At 42.1% G+C, this 24,331-nt stretch overlaps 2 protein-coding genes across 2 annotated transcripts; both read right to left on the bottom strand.

The window, feature by feature from the left end:
* Positions 1-683: 683 nt before the first annotated feature.
* jtb (jumping translocation breakpoint) lies at positions 684-9,252 on the bottom strand. Its single transcript, XM_080734970.1, has 6 exons — positions 9,108-9,252; positions 7,056-7,466; positions 5,372-5,406; positions 4,408-4,496; positions 3,151-3,230; positions 684-2,141 (listed from the first exon to the last, which is right to left on the bottom strand). The coding sequence occupies exons 2-6, from the start codon at positions 7,145-7,147 to the stop codon at positions 1,985-1,987; spliced, it is 453 nt and encodes a 150-aa protein (XP_080591096.1). The 5' UTR covers positions 7,148-7,466; positions 9,108-9,252; the 3' UTR covers positions 684-1,984.
* A 3,474-nt stretch (positions 9,253-12,726) lies between these two features.
* cart4 (cocaine- and amphetamine-regulated transcript 4) lies at positions 12,727-15,962 on the bottom strand (the record flags this gene model as incomplete). The annotated part of the gene is made up of 3 exons (XM_080735267.1): positions 12,727-12,834; positions 13,180-13,263; positions 15,828-15,962. 3 exons carry the CDS (start codon positions 15,960-15,962, stop codon positions 12,727-12,729), a joined length of 327 nt encoding a protein of 108 aa, XP_080591393.1.
* Between the last annotated feature and the right edge of the window lie 8,369 nt (positions 15,963-24,331).

Below are 24,331 nucleotides of genomic sequence, written 5' to 3'. Positions count from 1 at the left end.
GAGCGCACGCACACCCGGTGCGCATTTCCGAACGCACCCTTTGATACACTCGGACTGAAACACCAGCAGAAAACACTCTCCCCAGCTCTGACAGTGTGACAGGAAACGCTTCCATATTTGATGGAAACCAATTCCTGTTCCAATGTTGGATCTGGTTCCGGATCCCAACCCTAGTCATCATTACAGCCTCTCAAAACCACCCTCGGCTGCGAGCCAATGCACGATGGGAGGCTGGAAACTTGTGGATATAATCAAAGATTTGCACAAATCTCCCAGGTAGGAAGAAATAGCAAATCTACAAGCGCATATCACGGAGTGAGCTTGTATATCTGCTATTTTTGAATAGCCAAAGTATATTATAAAATAACTGTTAAGTGGTTAAAATCTAAATTACAAAATTCAAATTACATGGGTCAAAGCAAAGATAAAACCTCACGACTGAAAGATGTTGTATAGCCAAGCCCTAATGTGACACACTGGTGCTGTTTCCTTAACAATTAACACTTTAATGTAAAACTATGTTTTCCATTTGGATCCCACCCTCGAAGGAACAAATATGATGGACTAGGGAATCTAAATTAAACCATTTTAATCACCCAACATGTTTTGTTGTACATCAAATAGCAATCACATTGTGAGCTTGTAGATTTCCGCCCCAAATGATTTTCGCCTGTTAAGGCATGCAGAGAATTGGGATGCCAGGATTTAGTTGTTGAATCTAATGCACGCAAACAAACGCACGCACGCACGCACACACACACACACGCGTGCACACACACGCACGCACGCACACACACACACACACACACACGCACGCACACACACACACACACACACACATTAATTCAATAACCTCGTAACATGTCAGTTGAATAAATAATGTTGACAATTTGACCAACAGGAATCACATTTATCTGTCATTTTCCAACACAGTCTCTCTTTCTGTGACAACACGCGGTGAGAAATACATTTTGGGTTCATTTTTTTCAAATCTAAAAAAGAAAAAAGAAAAAAAAAAGAAAAAACACTTTTCAAAACCGTCCGCGATGGGAAACAACCTTCATCTGTTGACGGAAAAAGATAAAACATGGATTTAAAAAAAGTCCAATTGCAACGTCGGCGTTGCGATGCTGACAGCTTAGCCATGCAGTTCCACTGCAGTAAGATCCAGTTCCAGATAATACCAGTTTTGGAGCAGTACAATCCCAGCGAGAGCCACAGTCTAGTCCAGACCTTTACTTAGGTCTCGGTTTCCATGGGTCACAGTCTGTAACACTGGTGGAACCAAATGGACCCTTACAGGTCTGTAACTATGAGAGTGTACGAATGGAACCAAACGGACCCTAGAATGTACAAATGGACCTTTACAGGTCCGTAACTCTGAGAGTGTACAAATGGAACCAAATGCACCCTAGAATGTACAAATGGACCTTTACAGGTCCGTAACTCTGAGAGTGTACGAATGGAACCAAATGGACCCTAGAATGTACAAATGGACCTTTACAGGTCCGTAACTCTGAGAGTGTACAAATGGAACCAAATGGACCCTAGAATGTACAAATGGACCTTTACAGGTCCGTAACTCTGAGAGTGTACGAATGGAACCAAATGGACCCTAGAATGTACAAATGGACCTTTACAGGTCCGTAACTCTGAGAGAGTACAAATGGAACCAAATGCACCCAAGATGTGTATGCTCTCAGAGTTAACTTAACACTGAGGATGTTGCAGTTTAGACTGGGGGTTCCAGAAAGATCAAATGTGTTATTGAACTGGCGGTCGTTGAAATAAAAGGTAAAAGATCTTGAGAATCACAGGGTCTAGTCTCTGTCCAGTCTTTAGGGGTGATTCCCAAGCCGCTCTGGGTCCATTGGTCTTGACGCTGGAGTGTTAAGGTCCTTAGATGGGATTCCCTCTGGATCTAGTCTTTAGATCTAAGGACCTGGGAATAAAAGAAAAGGGGGAGATCCGGGGGGGGCGGTCCTTAGATGGCTTCGATCTGCCGCCGGACCTTCTCTGAGGCCAGTCGGTCCAGGGAGCGCTGGCGAGCGACCACCACCAGGGCGAAGATGACCGTCAGAGACAGCATGACCGCCTCGAACTTCCAGAACAGGTGCTCCTCCATCACCGTAGAACGACAGCTGGAGAGACAGAGAGAGAGAGAGAGAGAGAGAGATGAAATAAATACATTGCATTGCCAGTCTCGTTATACCCTTCCTCTGAGCTGGTCGAGTCATCCTGGTGATGTCAGAATGAGTCAACCATAGCCATATATGGAGATCCGGGTGATGTAGAGTTGATGATGTCAGTGTTGGTCAGCTCCATGTATGGAGATCCATGTGTTGATCCAGTCAGCTCCATATATGGAGATCTATGTGTTGCACCAACTTGGAAGGTAACAAGCAAGATGATGTGAAAAGCCTTCTTAACACCACCCTTATTGCGACCGAAAGTCCCAGTTAACTATGAAAACTTTCACATCTTGTCCTTCTGTAACATCTCAATGTCCTTCCTTCTCTAACGCCTCAATTTGTTGACATTGATTTGTGACATCACGTCACATCAACTCATCAAAGATCAAGCCCTGGATATCCATACATGGAGATGACTGGAGCATCACCTAGATCTCCATATATGGAGCTGACCTCTACATCTGATTTACAGATGATGCCCTGTTAGGGCAACCACACTAATAGGATCCCTTTTATGCCCATAAAAGGGGACAAGGACTGAGAGACAGATACTTACACGCACGAGTTAGACTGAGGGTTCCAGAAAGATCAAATCCGTAATGCGTTATCGAACTGGCGGTCTTTGAAATAAAAAGCAAAAGATCTTGAGATGCCAGACGCTGTGGGACCCCACAGCGTCTTACTAGTTTAAAATCACTTGAAGCATCATTTACAAAAACGCATATCATGACAACTGAAAGAAGATCAGGTCAAACACCAATTGACTTTAATGGAGAGACGATTATTCTGCAAGCAGCAGGAGGGGAAACAGCGACACCTTCAAGGCTGTTAACGAGAACTGTAACCTTTTCTACGCATTGGCTTCATTTTCAGTTGTGGACACTTGGACCGCCTGGGTAGGACAGACAGAAAGACAGACAGTGTTGTTTGTCTCTGTAGGACAGACAGACTGACTAACCTTTTGAAGTCATCTTTGTTGGACTTGGTGCAGTTGACTTTCTCCACGTAGCCTGTCTGTTCACAAGCTGACCACGACTTCTACACACACACACACACACACACACACACACACACACACACACACACACACACACACACACACACACACACACACACACACACACACACACACACACACACACACACACACAGAGAGAGAGAGGGAGTCTTCAATTAGCTTTTTAGGTTTCACACCAATGACTTGTACAGTATCATGTTTCACACAGAATCCACAGCTAAAGACAATCTTGGAACCAATTTCAGGAGTGCATTAGAGTTCGGATCAGTCATTTTGAATATAGTGTATGATATATAATCTAATATGTTCATTATTCATTCTGACTTCCTTAGTAGCCTAAGTGATGTTTATTGAAATGCAATCTTGAATCTTGAATGTGCCTTAAAATTACTTTATCCAGAGTAATTTGGTGCTTAAACTTTATAAACACTTTTTGGAGCAACACTGAAACTGGCAGCGAACTTCATGGCGTCACAGTCTAACATCCCCCCCACCAACTTTGATGAGGCAGCATTATCATGTTTTAACCCATTTAGGCCTGAACTCATTATGACGCAATGTTTTATGCTTTAACTACTGAAAAATAGCAGATATACAAGCTCACAGCGTGGCACCGAGTGCCGCGCTGTGAGCTTGTAGATCTGCTATTTTTGAAAAATCGTGAAAATTAGAATTTTGACCCGATTCTATAAGTGTCTTTTGAATCCTTCCAAGGTTTTTTTTAAAAACCTATGTTTCTATGTCAGCAATCTGGCCAGCCATCGTCAAAGAAAAGGTCCTTTTCACTTAACTGGAGCTCAGTTAGTCTCTTCTTGAGAGACTACTATGACAGTAGTTCTCAAACCTTTTCACGTGAAGGACCCCCAAAATGATATGCATTTGGCAAAGGACCCCCATCTCAAAATATTTAGTTCCAGGGACCACCCAGAAGCGAAATTCGAGTTACAAACGTTCGCTTTGAATATACATATATCCAAAGATTTGCACACATTTTCATGACTTTTTCAAAAATAGCAGATCTACAAGCTCGCAGTGCGGCACTCGGTGCCGCGCTGTGAGCTTGTATATCTGCTATTTTTCACTGGTTAAAGCAGTCAATAATTTTAGGCCTAAATGGGTTAATTTCTGTTTCTGTCCGACAGCCGATATACTGAGTTCATTGATCTACTGTCACAAAGTAAAGACACTCACACTCACAGTCATGAAGGCGTTACACTGAGAGCATTCTACCGTCACCACAAACTCCTCCATCATCCAGCAGGGGGCAGCAGAAGGCTTACTGGAGGCTGGACAAAACAGACATGGGAAACATTAGAACACATTATTACCCCATAACTGTTACAATAATATAATTATGATTCTTACACTAACTAGGACATTATATGTTCCTAGTTAGTCTTCATGCTACTTTGTTATGAACAACCAATGGTAGAAATGACAATGTATTTTATGTGAATAGAAACAAATGTGTACTTCTGTACTGTAAAACACAAGTCATATCTGTAATTTCCAATGTTCAATGCCATGAACACAATTACATTTTAAATCGCAATTACTTCTATGACGATTAATTGTCAACTTAAAGGAGTAGTTCACCCAAAAAAGGACTTAGTTTCTATCAGTTGTATACGTCCCATGAAACTTGAATTCATGGACTATTTAGTTTTTGTCTAAGCCAATCATTTGATGACCGGCTCATCGGTCAGTAGGAGACTCGCCGGTTGTCAAATTTTTGTCTTAAGAATGGGACAAAAACAACGAAATCTCCAAGAAAAATACAAGGCTAAAAATAAGTATGTTTTTGATGGACGACTCCTTTACATGTTGCAATCGTGACAGCCTAGTTGCACCAGTGAGTTAGTAGTAGTGTTACATTACTAGTTGAACCTTTGAGTAAGTATTAAGGGGAGCACACACTGGATGCACAGCGTAACGTTGCAGTATTGACATAGAAATAGATCAGCGGCATATTGGAGCGGTGGGCGATGCGTCAGACCCGTGCCTGCGCGTCTGACACCGCCAGTGTGGGTAGGTTCATTGCAAATAATGGGGGCGGCTGTTTTGACACGCGCTGTCCGCGGCCGGTGTGTGTTCCCCTTTAGTGTTACACTACTAGTCGTACCAGTTAGTTCGTGTAATATGATATTATTAAGAGTTGTACCTGGTGCCTCGCTGAGCAGGGCTGCTCCAAAAACCCTGGAAGAACAGATCAAGACGTGGATTAAAGCAAAACTAAATCTCAGAACTGAAAAGTTGTTGTGTGGTCTAGTAGTGCTGTTTCCTAAACAATTAATACAATATGTAAAATGATGTTTTAGTAACATGTGTTCCTGCTGTTCTACATAGTGCGTACCAGGTGAAGAAATCACAGATTGAGGCTTTAAACTTTGCTTTCATGAAATATCCCAGACGGTTTATGGAAGATGCTTCTGAATGGATCGTGACGCTAATCTTAAAAATCACACCTAGTGTGATGTGAGCAGTTAATTTCATTAAGCATCATGCAAAGCTTGGCCAATGTGACCCTGGGCATACAACAAACTTTGAGCGATTTGTGCCAAGATGTAGGCTGCACTTCAGAGACCGGACATTTTTGGGGGCCTGGACATTTTTTGGGGGCCCAGACAAAGCCAGATGTTGGAGCTTAGCTTAGAACAGCTCAAACATAGCCAATCTACAAGCTCTCAAGAGGAAACCATGCAAGGCACCAACCTGCTCACCGGGAGCAACTAGGGGTTCAGAGTCTTGCTCAAGGACTCTTTGACATTAACTCTGGGGGAGCCCAGGATCGAACTGGGAACCCTCCGTGTTCTAAGAAGGCAGCTCTACCCCTGAGCAACTGCCACCCCTGCTACTCTTATGAGCTTGTAGATCTGCTTTTTGTTTTGTGCAAATCTTCATATACATGATTTTTTTAACCCATTTAGGCCTAGAATTATTGAATGCTTTAACTATTGAAAAATAGCAGATATACAAGCTCACAGCGTGGCACTGAGTGCCGCGCTGCGAGCTTGTAGATCTGCTATTTTTGAAAAAGTTGTGAAAATGTGTGCAAATCTTTGAATATAAGTATTTTTTAAGCGAACGTTTGTAACTAAAATTGTGTTTCTGGGGGTGGTCCCTGGAACTAGATATTTTGAGATGGGGATCCATGGCCAAATAAATATCAGTTTGGGGGTCCTTCACATGAAAACGTTTGAGAACCACTGACAGCAGTCTCTCAAGAACAGACTAACTGAGTTCCAGTTAAGTGAAAAGGACCTTTTCTTTGACGATGGTTAAGCCAGATTGCTGACATAGAAACACAGGTTTTTCAAAAAAAACCTTAGGAGGATTCAAAAGACACTTATAGAATCGGGTCAAAATTCTAATTTTCACAATTTTTCAAAAATAGCAGATCCGCCGCGCTGCGAGCTTGTATATCTGCTATTTTTCAATAGTTAAAGGAGTAGTTCACCCCCAAAATGACTTTTTTTCTATTGATTAGTCACGCCATGGAGACTAGAGTTCAATAATATTTTTTGTTTTTTGTCACATTCCTAAGACAAAAATTTGATTCGAGTAAATGTACCCCCATTGATTCCGGATGGTGACCCGTTTCGAAACGGGTCACCATCCGGAACGAATGGGGGTAAATGTATTGTTATCACATTTTTGTCTTAGGAATGTGACAAAAAACAAAAAATATTATTGAACTCCATGGCGTGACTAATCAATAGAAAAAAAGTCATTTTGGGGGTGAACTACTCCTTTAAAGCATAAAATAATGATACACAATAATGTGTATCCCGTTCTGAATGGGTTAAAGCTGGTGTCAAAGGGTGTGGAGGACGTTGGGGACCCACCTGAGAGAGACCAGCCCCCAGAACAGCGCGTGTAGAGCCAGGACGCGGGGTCTGAAACACGCCACAGGAATCCTACAGTCCCCCTCCATCATCCTGTAGCGCCACCTAGTGAATGGACCAGCCACCCTGAACACACTCAAAACTGCACCGGTACTGGACCACACCAACCACTAGAAGTTATAGACTGGAACACTTTACCAGCGTGGCGGGTTTGAGTTTTTTGTCACTAGCTCTCTAAGTGTTTGCGTTCAGGGTTCTTCAGTCCAGGCTAGAATATTTTCACAGAGGCCATTGTTGTTGTTTTCTAGGTTTTAAATGTTACAACATGATTTGGAATGGACTGGGGGACTGACGGTGGTCTCAGGTCAGGGGTCACACTCAGGGGTCAGCATTCTGGTGTAGTGGTTGAACCTGGAGGAGAGATGAACACAATCACAGATGGAGTTACAACACCTACAGTATCCTGTTATTTCTTCTGTATCTCTAAGCCAGTGGTTCTCAACCTGTGGGTCAGGACCCCCAGATGATTACATTGTTTGCTCACTCAACAGTAAACAAGCCAACATAAAGTTTAAGTGTATAGAGGTTATCAGCATATTTCTAAAGCGACAATTTAAGGACTTTTAGCTTTTTAGCTGATCTAAATGCTACCAATGCCTAGTAGATCTGTTATTTTCACATTAGAACCGTGTTATACAAAATGTAATGCCTCAACTCTTGGTGCTCGGATGGGGGGGTCCCCAGTTAAAATATGGTTATTTTGGGGGTCGCAGCCTGAAAAGGTTGAGGACCACTGCTCTAAACCAGGGGTCATCATCAATGTGTTCGTGGCAAAGACTTGTCCTTTGTCCGTGGCAAATTTTAGATTTTGTTCTACACACCATTATAATTGTCTTATTTTGACTATAAGACCCAATTACTGAATGTCAGTCTCCAGGTTTTCTTCAGAATATGTATGACACTGATTTACTGTGACACAACGATGGCACATCAGGAGTCCACTGGTACAGCGGTTCTCAAAGCTTTTATTAAGGTCATTCAGGGCAAGATTTTATACATTTGACAACTTCTGAAATGGGACATTCTGCATAATGAGTACTTTCTACTTTTGGTACTCTAAGTACATTTTGATACCAATACTTTTGTACTTTTATTCAAGTAAATGTTGTATTCTAGACTTGTAGCAGAGTACTTCTGCATTGCAGTACTGATACTTTTACTTGAGCAAAGAATCTAAGTAGTTTTTTTCCACCAGTGATCACTGTTTACAGTTACACACACAAACAAACATGTTAGCTCCCTAACTAAGCCAACAACAATGGCAATCACATATTACTGATCAATGGACATGGATTGGTAACGGTTTGCTAGTTAGTAAATAACATCCATAAACAGCTGTGTTCATGCAGCATCCACACATAGATACAGTGGTGTGGAGTCACTAAGTACATTGTACTGTACTTATTAATACAATTATGAGGTATTTGTGCTTTACTGTTGAGTATTTCCAATAATGTTACTTCTATTTTGTACATAGATAGGCTACATTTTAGATCCCAATATTGTACTTTTACTCATTGGAAAACTTTAGTTACTAGTTACTTTGTGGCTATAGATTATTATAAAACATACATTTACCACTTCAGCACTATTTTATACGTAGGCTATTTTCCAACATTTTAGTACTTTTGGTAGTTTAAGTACACAGTTTGATGCCAACACTTTTGTACTTTTACTCAAGCAAGATTTTGAACCACAGGCCTTATAACTTGTGACAGACTTTTTTTTATTTCGTGGTATTGCTAACCCTTTTACTAAAACATTTGAGTACTTTCCCCAACACTGTCAGTTAGTTAGCTAGTTAGAATAGTAACATAAGGTCCATACACAGCAGCTGTGCTCATGTTAGCATCATCCACACATAACGGAATGGTGACTGTGTGTTTTAGCAGCCGAGGCTAACGGCTAACAGTAGCCGACAAGCTAAAGGAATAACAACAGTGTTAGCCTGGCTAACGCTAGCCTGCGAGGCTAACAACAGTAGAAACTCACCGTCAGACAGAGGGTGGCGAGCAGACCGAGGACACTGAGGTTCACTTATATATGTTTAAATTGCTTTAATTGTTGTTGTTGTTGTTGTTGTTGTTGTCTTGTTCGCCGTGCTGTGATGCTGGAAGTGGAAACGTAGGGCTTGCCTTGGACTGCTGGCTCAGGCTGCTGACGTCATCATCACACCGGGGTTCTCTTCTGGACTGCTGCTTCCCAAACACTGGGACGCGACCCGTTTGTGGGTCGCGGAAACATTTTTTTATGGGTCCCTTTAATTTTTCACCACAACATTTTGTTTTGATTTAGTATTATTTCAAAACATTTTTTCCAAAAACATTCCCCCCAAAAAAAAAAAAACGTTTTTTTTTTTTTTCATGAATAATAATTAAAAAAAAAAAAAATCTAATGATTTGTATATATAAATATATATATATATATATATATATATATATATATATATATATATATATATATTGCCTATCCACAAGTTTCCGCGGGAGTTTACTGGAGACTATCGGGACCAAACTTCCGGGTTTAACAGCAGACATACAAGCTCACGTCGCGTCGCAGATGCAACCCGTTGTGAGCTTGTAAATCGGCGCCGGAAGCTCGATACAGACGTCTGCGCAATGCACTATGGGGCGTTGGAAACTCGTGGATATATTTTTTATTTCAATTTTATTTTTCCAGTAATTTCATGAAGAGATAAAAATCATATAATTCCATATGTTAGGAAAAGAATGTTTACGTAAATAAGTGAAAATAGCAGATCTACTATTTTCACTAGTAGTAGTTTGGGTCCCGGGCAAACGCTACATTTCTCTTCTTATGTGGGTCTTAAGCTAAAAAGTTTGGGAACCGCTGCTTTGCATGTTGCCTAGGGCAGATATGGAAACAGAATCCGTGTGCAGATTCTTGGATTGTGTGCAAACGACCGGATACAGTTAGATGGGCTCTATCATGGCTCTATCTGAGGAAATCCTGCTGATGACGCAAGGGTGCTATTTATAGAAGATGAGGTAAGATTATGTCATTTTGCAGGCCAATCAAGAAGTATGCTATGTTGAGGAGACAGCTAGGTCACATGGCACATGTTCAAGGCAAGGGGCATCCAGCTGACATGCAGCTGGATGTTTGATGAGAAGCATTGATTGATTGATTGATTGATTGATTGATTGATTGATTGATTGATTGATTGATTTTATTTTATATTTTATTTTGACAAAATATATCTTCAATCTTGGATAAAGTGAAATTGAACACTTATTTCCAATATGGTCCTGAAGTCAAATCTAGAGCCAAGTGGTTTAAAAGTTGGTGGTCTAAAAAGCCAATTTGTGCCTATTTGCAACCATTGTCAGATAACGGTTTTTGGGTATAGTAGAAACAGCAGGACAGCTGAGATGGAGACAGTGCAGGAGAGACAGACAGTGTAGGACATGAGACAAGACAGACAGTCTTTTACAAGGTGTCAGTTGTGATGATCGCTATGGAGAAAGATGATACTAACAAATTGACACTGTCTTTTCTCACCACACAGACATGCACGCACGCACATGTTTGTATGACTATTATAGGCCTACTTGTGAGGAGGACATCCACATTTTAGCACAGCAATTTTATCAATTCCATTTCTTTGTACATTTCGATTTTTTTTAATTTGTGAGCCTAAAGCCGAAAAATAGCAGATCTACCGTACAGTTGTGGGCCTGTAGATCATCTATTGTCCGATGCAGGACACTGGCACGCAACTAAGTATATGGATCATGTTTAACTCTGATTCCAACCCCTAAACCTGACCTGTAAATGTTTATCTCTAATCATAACCCCAACCTGAATCTCTTTCTAACAGGGCATAGCAGTAGCCGTGGTTTACTGGTGCCACAACAACAAACATTACATCGTCCATTATTTGTTTCCCATAGACTTTTACTAAAATATTGATATAAATTATTTAAATCCTAGAATCAGGCCATCAGGATGCTAGTGAATCATGACCATGAAACCATTGGTATTTGAATATTTGATATACATTTAATAAATACCTTTTGTTTAGCAATTTTCAATTATCTTTTAGACAGGTAATCGAACCAGCGACACGCTGTCAGGCTACACTGAGCCTATGTGGTATGCGCCTGGACCGGTAGGCCAGCAGGCACCCCTATGCTATGCTATTGTAAGTGTATCTCTAAACATTGTTTTTAACCACAGATCAACCATCTTTGTTATGAGTGCCATGGAAATCCTCACAATATCTCTGTCTCATATTCTACTATTGTACAGTAGGGACATTGTGTCCACACAATTACACATGCACGCACGCACTCTCTCACTCTCTCTCTCTCTCTCTCTCTCTCTCTCTCTCTCTGATGTCAGTTTGTCATGTCAGCTCATCAAAATCATGTTAAAATTAGATTCTCCACTCCAGTCGTCACTATAGTGATTGACTGACTGATTGATTGATTGATTGGTTAAATGATGGCCGTGACCCTACAACACGTACGCGCACGCACGCACGTACACGCACGCACGCACGCACGCACGCACGCACGCACGCACGCACACGCACGCACACACGCACACACACACACACACACACACACACACACACACACACACACACACACACACACACAGGGTCAGGGTTTGGGTTAGCATTTCACCAGGTTAACATTCACCCGTGTCGAGAGAAGGAACCGGAGTACTAGGGCGTTAACGACTTGTGATTTTTGCAAGTCGACTCGACTCAGTAAAAAGTTGAGTCGAAGTCGACTTTATCGTTTGATGACACACGACCCCACAATTAATTTGGGGGGTCCCCTGATGATTAACTTGATGTGCAACATTGTTTTCTCACTCAACTGTAAACAAACCAACATAAAGTTTAAGTATATAGAGGGTTAGGGTTAGCCAACTTAAGGACTTTTTAATACCTCTAAAATGACAAATTAAACATTGTCCAAATTGTCAAATATATAGAGGCAGAAATTGAAAATAGCCGATCTACATGCTCACAACGCCTCGCAAGAGCATGTAGATCGGCTATTTTCACAATAGAACCATGTTATACCAAATGTAATGCACTGTAATATTGGATCATTCCGTCCTTGACAATAAGCAATCCTACTGTTTGAATGCTAGAAAAAAAATACAAAGGATTTTCTTTTTCTTTTTCCAACTTCGACTTTCGACTTTCTCTGGTGGGAGTCGACTTGTGTAATGAAGTCGACTCAGTCGACTTTTTCGTTAAGGCCCTACGTCGTACAGATGCTATGTCGCAATATCGACACGCTCCTGTTTCCAGTATATGCCTGGCCCGGGCTACCTTACAGAACCATGGAGAGGGATTCCACTTGGACAAACAAGACGTCACTGGAGTCGTTAAACTCTGTGAAGATTATTTATTAAAAACGTGGTTCAAACAATAACACCCCAAAAAAAAGAACAAACACAGAGAAACTACAGTTTGTGTGTGTGTGTGTGTGTGTGTGTGTGTGTGTGTGTGTGTACGCGTGCATGCGTGCAACCAGTGTTTGCGTGCGTGTGATCCTTGTGTGTCTGTATGTACATGCGTGCCCGTGTGTGTGTGTGTGCGATTGTGTGTGTGCGTGCATGTGTGTGTTCAGTAGCAGCGTAGGAAGAAGGTATTGCAGGCTGTTCCGCGCAGACAATCACACAATCTGCCGATACGAGGTCCATGTTTCATCGCACAGCGTTCCCCTACGTCACACTGAGAGAGAGAGAGAAAGAGAGAGAGAGAGAGAGAAAGTTATTGATCACAACTGATCACACTGGTCATACTTGTTAGGACCAAGATAATGTCCCCACAAGTAAAGAAGAGTTTGGAAGAGCTTCCTCACAAGAGAAGCGGTTGAAAAAAGATCTTTGGAGATACGTTTACAATTATAGACAAAGATTCAGATTGGATTAGGATTACTTTCGTCCATGCCTTACCCCTTTTTCATAAAACGTTCATCCTGAAATGTTAGCGTTCTTACAAGTTTAGCAACACAAATGTGTGTGCATGCTGCGCGCATGTGTGCGTGCGCGTGGTGTGTGCGCGTGTTCTACTAACTCTTGGGATAACAGAGGCTTTCTTCTCCACAGACAGGCTGATGGTGTTGTCAGCAGGATTCAGCAGGCTTTCCAGAGCTTCAACCTGCAACAACAAACCATGAATAGTAAAACATAATTAACTCACAATTAGGGCTGTCACAATTATTACATAATCGTCTAATCGTGATTATTTGACATTATCGCAATTATTTTGTCATAATCGTCATAATCGTGAATGTTGAAAAATGTCCGAAATAGTGGAAATAGCAGATCTACAAGCTCACAACGCGTCGCATCGCGACGCGTTGTGAGCTTGTAGATCGGCTATTTCCACTATCAAAGTAATTTTTTAAGTAGTAAGTTGTCAAATATGTCAGTAATTTATTTGTATATTTAGGTTATGTGTCATATCTACCATGTACAACTTCAAAGCCTAAAAGCCAAACAGAAATGTAATTATCAACGACAAAAACACAATTAAATCGTTAATCGCCAATTATTTGAGTGACAATTAATCGTCATGTAAAATGTCATATCGTGACAGCCCTACTCACAATGAATAGTATACTGTATGAACCGAACACCTTTCTGTCTGGTTCGTCACACATTTGTCAATCTCTATCGGTCAGATGTAGAATAACAACATAGAGATTTTTATATAAATCAACTGAAAGCAAGAGTGGCTACCGTATGTCACAAGGTGAATTTGAGAGATTAGGACAGATGGTAAATAACTTCATTTTAACTTTAACCACTTGAACCCCAGCATCCCTATTCTGTGTGGAACATTAGACCGGAACATAGATCGGCTATTTTTGGTGAAGAGATTTGATTTAGATCAAAAGATAATGCACAGAGTACAGTGAAACTATGGACTATAGAGGGGTCTAAGTAGTTAAAGTGAAGTGATGCATTTCAAGTTTTATCAAAGTATTCTGTGCTGCACCCCTGGCCTTGCATTATGACACCCTAGGGTGCCACCTTGAGAAACCCTGTTCTTCAGAGGTAGGAAGGTTTCAGACACCTTTCTTCGTAGATGGCAGGTGTCTTCCATTACAACTGCACTACTATTCAAATTTCAGGAAAAGGGCTGCTTACTGTTAAGCAGCCTTTATGTGGGCAGTCTTCAACAGTCAACGTTTTGGTCTTATGATAAACTAAGAATCTAATGTGTTAAGAACAATTATAGCTCAGATGTTAAATCATATGTAGGATCTATTCAAAAGTCAGTCTAACATCCAAATACATTATCATTATCTACTATCAGACACTGGTATTAATCTATTCTGCTGAGGAAGATTTGTTTTGTTTATTAGGCCTATGTGACTTGGAAGAAAGTGAAAATGAAATATTATTTTCTCAACGATGCTTTGTACAGTATATGATGAAATAAGAAATCATTATTTTAGCACAATGTTTTAGCACATTGATGTTGTGTGTATTGTTTTTGGTTAGATGATCACACACAAACGCAAACACGCGTGCGCGCACACGCACGCATGCATGCATGCACACACACACACACACACACACACACACACACACACGCAGAAAGGTTATCACCTTGGGATTATTGAACTGACAACTTGTCGAACAGTGTGTTCAGTCTCTCTCTCTCTCTCTCTCTTTCGCTTTCTCTCTTTCTCTCTCTCTCTCCTGTCCCTGTCACAACGCATCACAACGCGAAGCGTTCTGATCTCGTAGATCAGCTATATTTTCAGTTGCATTATGTAAGTGCGAAAACAGGAGCCCTTGGGGTTTAAGTGGTTAAACTCCTTTTCTTACATTTATATTTGTACTTGTATACTGTACTTATTAGATTTAGTTATTTACAACCTATACAGTTTTTCTGGGAGCATCGAATCACATTCCATGTTCACGAACATACTGATTCTGGATGTGATTATTGTAACGTTGAACAACAACATTTACGTTGAATACTTAAATGTTGAAAACACTTGCACAAGCACTATAACAAATAGGTGCTGAACAAACTAACAAAAGACAAATAAACAGAAAATACAAACCTAAAACAACAACTTCCAGTCAAATAGTCTATTTACATTTCAACCAAAAACATAAATAAGCTGTACCACAAGATGAAAAGTACAACCTTAAGCCTTTAACCACAAAAGACAGTCCTATTCAGAATGATCTGAATATGAATTGAATTATTGGTTGGTTGAAATGTCTTCTCTCTAAACACTTGAACCCCATTACAGAAACAGATCTGCTATTTTCAGCAGTGGCGGGAAAAGTACTCAGATCTTTTACTTAAGTAGAAGTATCAATACTGCTATTACTGCAATATAGAAATACTCCATTACAAGTATAAGTCTAGAATTCAAATTGTACTAGTAACTAGTAGCTAAAGTTTAGATAATTGTAGAATTGTATTCAAAAGACTACTATATAAAACTACATGGAAGTTTATTAAAAACTGAAACTAACTGGAATTGTATAGAAACGGCTAAAACTAAATAAAACTCTAGTCAACAGACTTTGACTAAAAGTAAATGGAATTTTATGACTAAAACCACACGAAATTCCATTCAAAAGACAATGAACTAAATAGAATCTTGTTCAAAACTGAAACGTATACTGTATGTACCGAGACTCAAACTAAAGACGTGCTGTCCAAAGGAAGGCGGCGTAGCCTATACTCACCAGGCTGCGGGGGACAGAGTCCAGCGGGTAGCTGTCTTCTGGAGGACTGGAGGACAGCTTCTGTCCCTGGGACACTGCCGTCCACACGGACAGACACACGGACAGGTAGACAGCTGCTCTGCTGACGCTGTCCATGGTGCTGAGGGCGATATGAAGGCTGCAAAACTAACGGCCTCCGATACTGCTGCTATTTATCTACCGATTAGGATGAAAGAGACATAAGTCGAGTCTCTCTCTCTCTCTGCTTATCCCTATCTATCTGTAATGTAACGGTCTAAATGTCTCAGTCTACCTCAGAGATTTGTCTCGATGTTCTTTGTTTCTCTGCTTTATAGTTGTGTTTCTCTGCTCTCTGATGTTTCTGCCGTCATGCTCCCTGGTATTTATATACCAACAAGTTGTCTCTGACGTCACAGACACGCACACCCACACAGGCGCACACGCACACAGGCGCACGCACACACGCACGTCTTTTGGCACTCTAATGGTGAAGACACAATTCGATTTTTTTTTTAAATTTTAAATAAAGATATCAATACCTAAGTAAAATATGGAGATTTTCCCATTTCAAAACCTTACAATATTTTGAAAATGGCAGATCTATGTGCAAGCTCACAATGCGATGTGACACATTGTGAGCTTGTAGATTGGCTATTATCAAATGTATTTAGGACTGAAGTGGTTAATGTTTTGTCATAATAATCAACATCTACAAAGTAACTATTAACTCATGTTTTGTTTTCAAATAGTTGTAGTGGCGTAAAAGTAATATGTTTGCCTCTGAGTAGTGGAGTAGAAGTAAAAGTACTGGAAATTGGAAACGCTTGAGTAAATGTACATTGTTAATTGTTATTCACACCACTGGATAATAATAATAATAACAAAAACAACAAGAATAATAATACTCTAACCTTCAACATTTCTTATTCATATTTGCAATTTATGTTTTTTTCATTCATGTCTCCTTGTTCTGCGTGTCAGATTATGCCACGCAGGAAGCATCAGATAAAAGCTACATTTGCTGAATAATTCACATTGTGATTTATGTAGCTGTCAACTCATTCATATTAAACAGGTTATCTATGTCACACGCACACACGCACGGGGAGTGCACGCACGCACGCACGCTCGCACACACACACACACACACACACACACACACACACACACACACACACACACAATGCGCGCGCACGCACACACACACACACACTCACACACACACACACACAAAGGATTGTATTACCATGCTTGCGAGGACATCACCATTTTAAGTCTTAAGCCAAGAAATGTGATCTACAAGCTGGGAGCTTGTACATCAGCTATTAGCCAGTGTGTGACACTGGTACGCAATGATAAATCCTGTTTATGGCGGCTAACCAATCCCTAAACCTATAATCTCTTAATGTCTAATCCTAACTCCAACCGGAAACTTTTTCGAAATGTAAAATGAATCTATCTTTTTTCAATCATAAAAGCTTTTTTCCTGTCTGTTTTTCAAATACTATACTTCTGGCTATACCTGTCCTCACGAGTGCAGTAATACAAACACACATGTACGCGCGCCGCGCACACACAATACTGTACGCATGCCCACCCACCCACACACACACACACAAACAAACACACGCACACACACACACACACGCACACACACATGCTCAACTCAGCTGAAACTTTTGATTTTATAAATATTCTATTGTATGAAGAGGTTGGATAATTATGCAGGCTACATGTATGATGACTGAGGCTCTATAGCTGTTCATGCATGCACACATATCATGTTTTGTTTATGACATATGACCGAAGTAAACATCATCATCATCATCATCACCATCACATCGCCCTCATCGTATTTACAACGCAGATAGATCACCCAGCAGGAGCGGTTTTGCAGCTAAATCGCACTGTTGTGAAGAAAAAAAGAGTTGAGGTACAAGCGGCGGAAATGGGTTTCCTCAGACGGGTGGCTGGTTACTCCCTCAGTGATAGGGTGAGAAGTTCAGTCACCAGAGAGAGACTTGGAGTAGAACTGCTGCTCCTTGGAAAGAAGTCAGCTTAGGTGGTTCGGGCTTCTAGTACGGATTCCTCCCGAGCGCCTTCCTAGGAAGGTCCTCGATGCGCGTCCCACTGGGAGGAGACCCCGTGGCAGACCTAAGACCAGATGGATGGATTATATCTCCAAACTGGCCTGGGAACGCCTCGGTGTACTCCCTGAGGGAGTGGAGGAAGTTGCTCAGGATAAGAAAATCTGGAAGTCTCAGTTGGAACTGTTACCCCCGCGACCCGATTCCGGATAAGCGGTTGAAGATGGATGGATGGATTTAAAATGATCATGGTTGTTCAAACTGTACAAAGCAGCACCATGTCACCCTTTTTTATGAATACATTTTAATTTTTGTGCATTTTTGAGGCGTTGTGTGCTTGTAGATCTCCTGTTTTCACTATTTTAAATAGTTTTCAAAATAACAAAAATGGGAACGACAACGACAATATATTTGTTTGTGCAGCTTTAGCTGTTCCTTGTGTTGGCTCTCACAGTGTCAGTTTACTTGCCACCAGTTCACAGGGCCCAGCCAGCCTCATCCTTCTTGTCTCGGACCTTGTCTGTGACCTGAAAGTGTCACATTACTCCAGGACCTGTGGCCTACGTGCGTTGGCATCCTGTTGTATTCAGGGTTGGTTTCAAGGTCCTGGTGCTAGCATAGCATAGAGCAGGGGTCTACAACAGGGGGTCCGTGACCCCTAGGGGGTCCTCGGAGTTACTACAGGGGGTCCTGCAAAACTTTGTGTGAGATATTTTTTTTCTCCTTTTTTATTTTAACCACTTAAACCCTGACGTCTATATTCTGAGAACTATAGCCAAAAATAGCAGATCTACAACGCCTCGCAGTTGTGAGCTTGTAGATCGGCTATTTTCGGCAAAGAGGTTTGGTGTAGAGGGGAAAAAGAGCACACTAAGTACATAGTGAAAGGTCAAGTTTATTAAGTATAGACGGTTCAAGTGATAACATATCTGATAACACAGATTGACATCAATCCAAAATACCTTGATGATTGTGCTGTCAAACAATGAAACTATATGGAATCTATGAACAGGTTGTGGGGGTCCCTGCTTCATCTCTCTCTCGGCTAAGGGGTCCTTGGCCTGAAAACGTTGAAGACCCCTGGCAGTGGCCGTGGTTTACCGGTGCCACAAAAAAAGAAAATCAGCCATTATTTTTTCCGAAACCTGTGTGGTCTGTTTAGGACATTAGTTATTGTCTTTTCCTTCCTGTCACACACACACACACACACACACACACACACACACACACACACACACACACACACACACACACACACACACACACACACACACACACACACACACACACACACACACACACACACACACGCACACACACACACACACACACGTGCGCATGTCTCTTTTCAGAAGGTCGTATTTAAATGTGCGTCTGCTTGTAGAGAGCAGGGAAACATGTATAAAACTAACAGCACAAGGTTGTTTTGGTGTCAAATGGATTCACCGGCAAGACTAATGCTCCAACATACCCTAGATTCTAGGGCCTAGAATGTGTAGACTTCCTATCTGGGCCTCATGCAATGCAGCAGCACTGACTCCACTGCAGCCACTAACACTCTCCTCCTCATTGGATCATGCAAGGCATTCCAGGGAGCGAAAATGGAATCCATAGGAGACGGGGTTGAATAAATTAGAAGGCGCGGCTTGTGATTGGCTGGAGCGGAGGTCGGGAGTGCTTGGCTGTGGTCACTTGGACAGCGCAGGTGAATGTTAACCTCTATGCCTAAACCTAACCCTAACCCTAACCTCAGTAACCCTGACGCTGGTGAGTAGCTAACCTGCCGACGCTGGTGAACCGAAAAGAAGCGCTCCTTCCCCCACCGTCTCCTACGGATTCAATAATAGCACAGGATTAATAGCACAGGATCTGAAGGACCTTCAGATCCTGTGTGCCTTGAAGTAGTCCAGGCCCGAGATATTTGAACACTATATTCCCCTCTCAACCAAAAACAGGATCTACTGCATGTTTCCCACTCAAATGCAGGAAATGGTGGGACATCTTGCCCAGGTGCCCAGATGTCTCCACCCCTAAGTGCCCACTTGTCTGTGTGCGCCCACTCGTCCAAATGCCCACATGTCCCTATAACCCAGATGTCCAGGTGCCCACTCGTCCAGATGCCCAGACATAACAAAGGTATGATGTCCAGATGTCCCTAGTGCCTCCTGTCCCACTAGTATTCGTAATCTCTCCCCATTATTGGGTGTTTTGAGTTGTTATTTCATAATTATAAAGGAATGTTCCCTGCATTTTTGGATAAGTGGGGAACATAGAACCTATTGTAAGTTGAGCGGGGATCATAGAACCTTTTTTGTGGGGGTAAGTGGGGAACATAGAACATATTGTAAGTTGAGCAGGGAACATAGAACCTTTTTTGTGGGGGTAAGTGGGGAACATAGAACCTGGGGAACATGGGGCTGTTAAGTATGACATCATTTTGTAGGCAGAGGAGAATTTCTGCCCCCAGTTTCCGTGAATCTTTTTACTAGTTTTACTATTTACACATTTTTCTTCTCTTTGTTGTTGAAAGGAAAGTGTTAGAATTATACTTTAGTCGTTATTTTTGTCTCGGATCTGTTGAAATAGCGAGGGACAGAAAATGCTCTGGGGGCAGAGTTCTCCTCTGCCTACAAAATGATGTCACAGCTTAAAAGCCCCATAGGTACGGTCCCGGCCCATATGCACAAGACGCAAGTTGGCACTTCGACAGAGTGCAGTTGCAGTTTGCTACTCTCTCTCCCTCTCTCTCATACACAAACACACGCACACACGCACGCCCACAGTGCCATAGAGGGCATTCATTAACATTTGTGGGTATTAAATGTCGTGTCATTCTCTTTGATGTAGCGGAGCGCCGATAAAGGGACGCGCACGTCTGTTCCTCCGTCTCTCCGCGCTGACATTTTCACTCCTCCGTCCGACCTGACCCAGTTCCACCGAGATAATGAAACCAATCTACTGCTCTTTGTTCAGCACACACGCATGCAACACGCATGGACACACACACACACACACACACACGCACGCACAAGCACACACATACGCACACACGCACGCACGCACGCACGCACACACACACGCACACACACACACACACACACACACACACACGCACGCAGAGAGCGAGTACACACAGTTTAAAATAGCATTTAGCCTCATTATCAAAGTGTATTTCATGTATCTACATCAGACAGACTTCAACCTTCAGCCTTCAGCTCAACCTTCGCACACACATCACACGTGCACGCGCGCGCACACACACACACACACACGCCCTGACGTCAGTTCTCGGGACACTGGCGCAGGGATCGAACAGCTAGGGAACCTAGCTGCCCTATACATCATGTGTTACCCATAGACACACCTGAGCCACTGATTCCCTATACACCATGTGTTACCCATAGACACACCTGAGCCACTGATTCCCTATACACCATGTGTTACCCATAGAACCCACCTGAGCCACTGATTCCCTATACATCATGTGTTACCCATAGAACCCACCTGAGCCACTGATTCCCTATACATCATGTGTTACCCATAGAACCCACCTGAGCCACTGATTCCCTATACATCATGTGTTACCCATAGAACCCACCTGAGCCACTGATTCCCTATACATCATGTGTTACCCATAGAACCCACCTGAGCCACTGCTTCCCTATACACCATGTGTTACCCATAGAACCCACCTGAGCCACTGCTTCCCTATACATCATGTGTTACCCATAGTACCCACCTGAGCCATGCTGCCCTATACATCATGTGTTACCCATAGTACCCACCTGAGCCATGCTGCCCTATACACCATGTGTTACCCATAGTACCCACCTGAGCCATGCTGCCCTATACATCATGTGTTACCCATAGTACCCACCTGAGCCATGCTGCCCTATACATCATGTGTTACCCATAGTACCCACCTGAGCTATGCTGCCCTATACATCATGTGTTACCCATAGTACCCACCTGAGCCATGCTGCCCTATACATCATGTGTTACCCATAGTACCCACCTGAGCCATGCTTCCCTATACATCATGTGTTACCCATAGTACCCACCTGAGCCATGCTGCCCTATACATCATGTGTTACCCATAGTACCCACCTGAGCTATGCTGCCCTATACACCGTTACCCATAGTACACACCTGAGCCATGCTGCCCTATACACCATGTGTTACCCCATAGTACCCACCTGAGCCATGCTGCCCTATACACCATGTGTTACCCATAGACCCACCTGAGCCACTGCTGTCCTATTCACGTTATTCCTGGCCCTCTCTATGGAGGCTGCCATTTTCTTTTACAGAGGGCAAAACATCTTTTCACTTCCTCCCAAGTAAGGAAGTGACAGGGAATTGTCTGTTGCCAGATTTTGCCAAAGAAATAAACCCAACAGAAGCAACTAGGCTATTATACTACTTTACATTTACATTTGAAAATAGCAGATCAGCAAGCTCACAATGTGTCACATTGCGACATATTGTTTGCTATTTAAAAACTATTGAGGGAAAAAATATTTTGAATATTTTTGAAACATTTTAAGTTTTAACAACATAAATCTGTGTGGCGGTCCCTGGCACCACATATTTTCAGATGGGGGTCTGCGACTGTGGACAAATATGTTAATCTGGGGTCCTTGATATGAAAAGATTTGGGAACCACTGGTTTAAAGAAATATTAGAAAGCAAGCCCAATAAGCAACTATACTATTTTGTTAAAAGACACTAATTGCTTATTATAAGCAGACATGGCAACCCAGGTATATACAGAGCCCAGAGCACCAATATGACACTTTAATGCAAGGACAACAGGAAACCAAATGATGTTTTTCAGGCCAGATTTTTCAGCCTCCGCCTCTTTCAGGATATGAACAGGAAGCCAGGGGCGGGACCAGAATAACGTGAATACACCATGTGCGGCCACGGCCTACTACCAGCACAGCGCACCATGAGGTGTCACTGGCATAACCACTGGCGACGCCAGTAACATCACCACAACCACAATCATCTTAAAGTATATGTTTTCTTCTGGGGTGCTGAGTCGATTTATGAGGTGGCTGAAGCAATTCAAGGTCAATGAAAAGGTTATTTTGAATCCAAAATGTTAACAAAATTGGCATATCTTGGCCTTGACTTTTATTTTGACCATCCCCTCAATAATACACGTTTTCTAGCAAAGAAACACCAAATAAACTCAATTGTTTTTGTTTTCAATATCATGTGGGCCAATTTACCTTTCACCTTTGTCTTCAATTGATAGAAGACATCCTGAAATATGGGTAGATGTTTAGATTTGACTGCTTGTATTAGTGTGGGGATTTAAGGAGAGCAAATGCTAATTTCGTGCAATTTTGACTTAAAGCGCAATATTTTGCACAGATGTAGCCCAGGGCTTGCTCTAATGATTTAGCTAGGGCGCCCGAGTCTGCGATCTTCGGGGTCGCCACAGCGGCCAAATCAATTTGAGCTCCCATTGACTTTCTATACAGGAGGAAAATACCCAGAATATATATATTTTTCTGGGTATTTAACTCATACCCTGCCAAAAAAAAACGTTTCTATAATAAAAACGTCTTTAAAACGTCTTTTTCACTATGGACCTCCCTGCCAGACGTCTTCTGAACGTCTTTTTTTTTTAAATAATAAAAAAAAAAAAAAATTGAAAAAAATGTTTTTGAAAAAAAAAATGTTGGACCTCCAACAGTGTACTAGGCATGATCGCGATCGCGAAATTGCATGTTTAACCCCCATACCAACCCCATCTTTCAAACATGGCAGCCATGTTTGTTTACATTTGAAGAAAACATAAGGGCTCCTTTCTCCTGAATGCCTGAACGGATTTCCAAGCGGATTTTTTTGTTTGAAAGCTGTGAAAAGCATGCACATGCATAGTGCATGATCTGTGCACGAATGTGTGCACCAGCGTGCACACTATTTTTTTAACCCTTTGTTGGCGAACCGGCAATATAAGAGGTCATCCCACTTTAAATATGGCACCGACTGAGTTAAGGAGGATCTGAGGGGTCTAACTAGGGGTTTGTCATGATGCTGAATCCATTGCAGGCATTTGTTTTGCACAAAAACATTCAGTGGGCTAGAAATGGCATCAGAAAACAATACACCTATGGGTGAGTATTCATGTTAGTCGGAGGCCTTAGGGTTTTTTTTTTTCTCGTGCTAATCAGCCTAAAAGTGCAAAATTTTGCACAGATGTAGCTCAGGGCATGCTCTAATGATTTAGCTAGGGCGCCAGAGTCTGCGACATTCGGGGTCGCCACAGCGGCCAAATCAAGTTGGGCTCCCATCGACTTTAGTGATGAAAAGTGATGAGTCATCACTTTTCAGAGTTCTGTGGGTGCTGTGGTGACCCCGAAGGTCGCCGACTCGGGCGCCCTAGCTAAATCATTAGAGCAT

This window comes from Nannobrachium achirus (assembly GCF_963921795.1).
Source record: "Nannobrachium achirus genome assembly, chromosome: 10".
In the NCBI taxonomy this organism is placed as follows: Eukaryota; Metazoa; Chordata; class Actinopteri; order Myctophiformes; family Myctophidae; genus Nannobrachium; species Nannobrachium achirus.
This window is presented reverse-complemented; position numbering and strand designations above follow the sequence as displayed.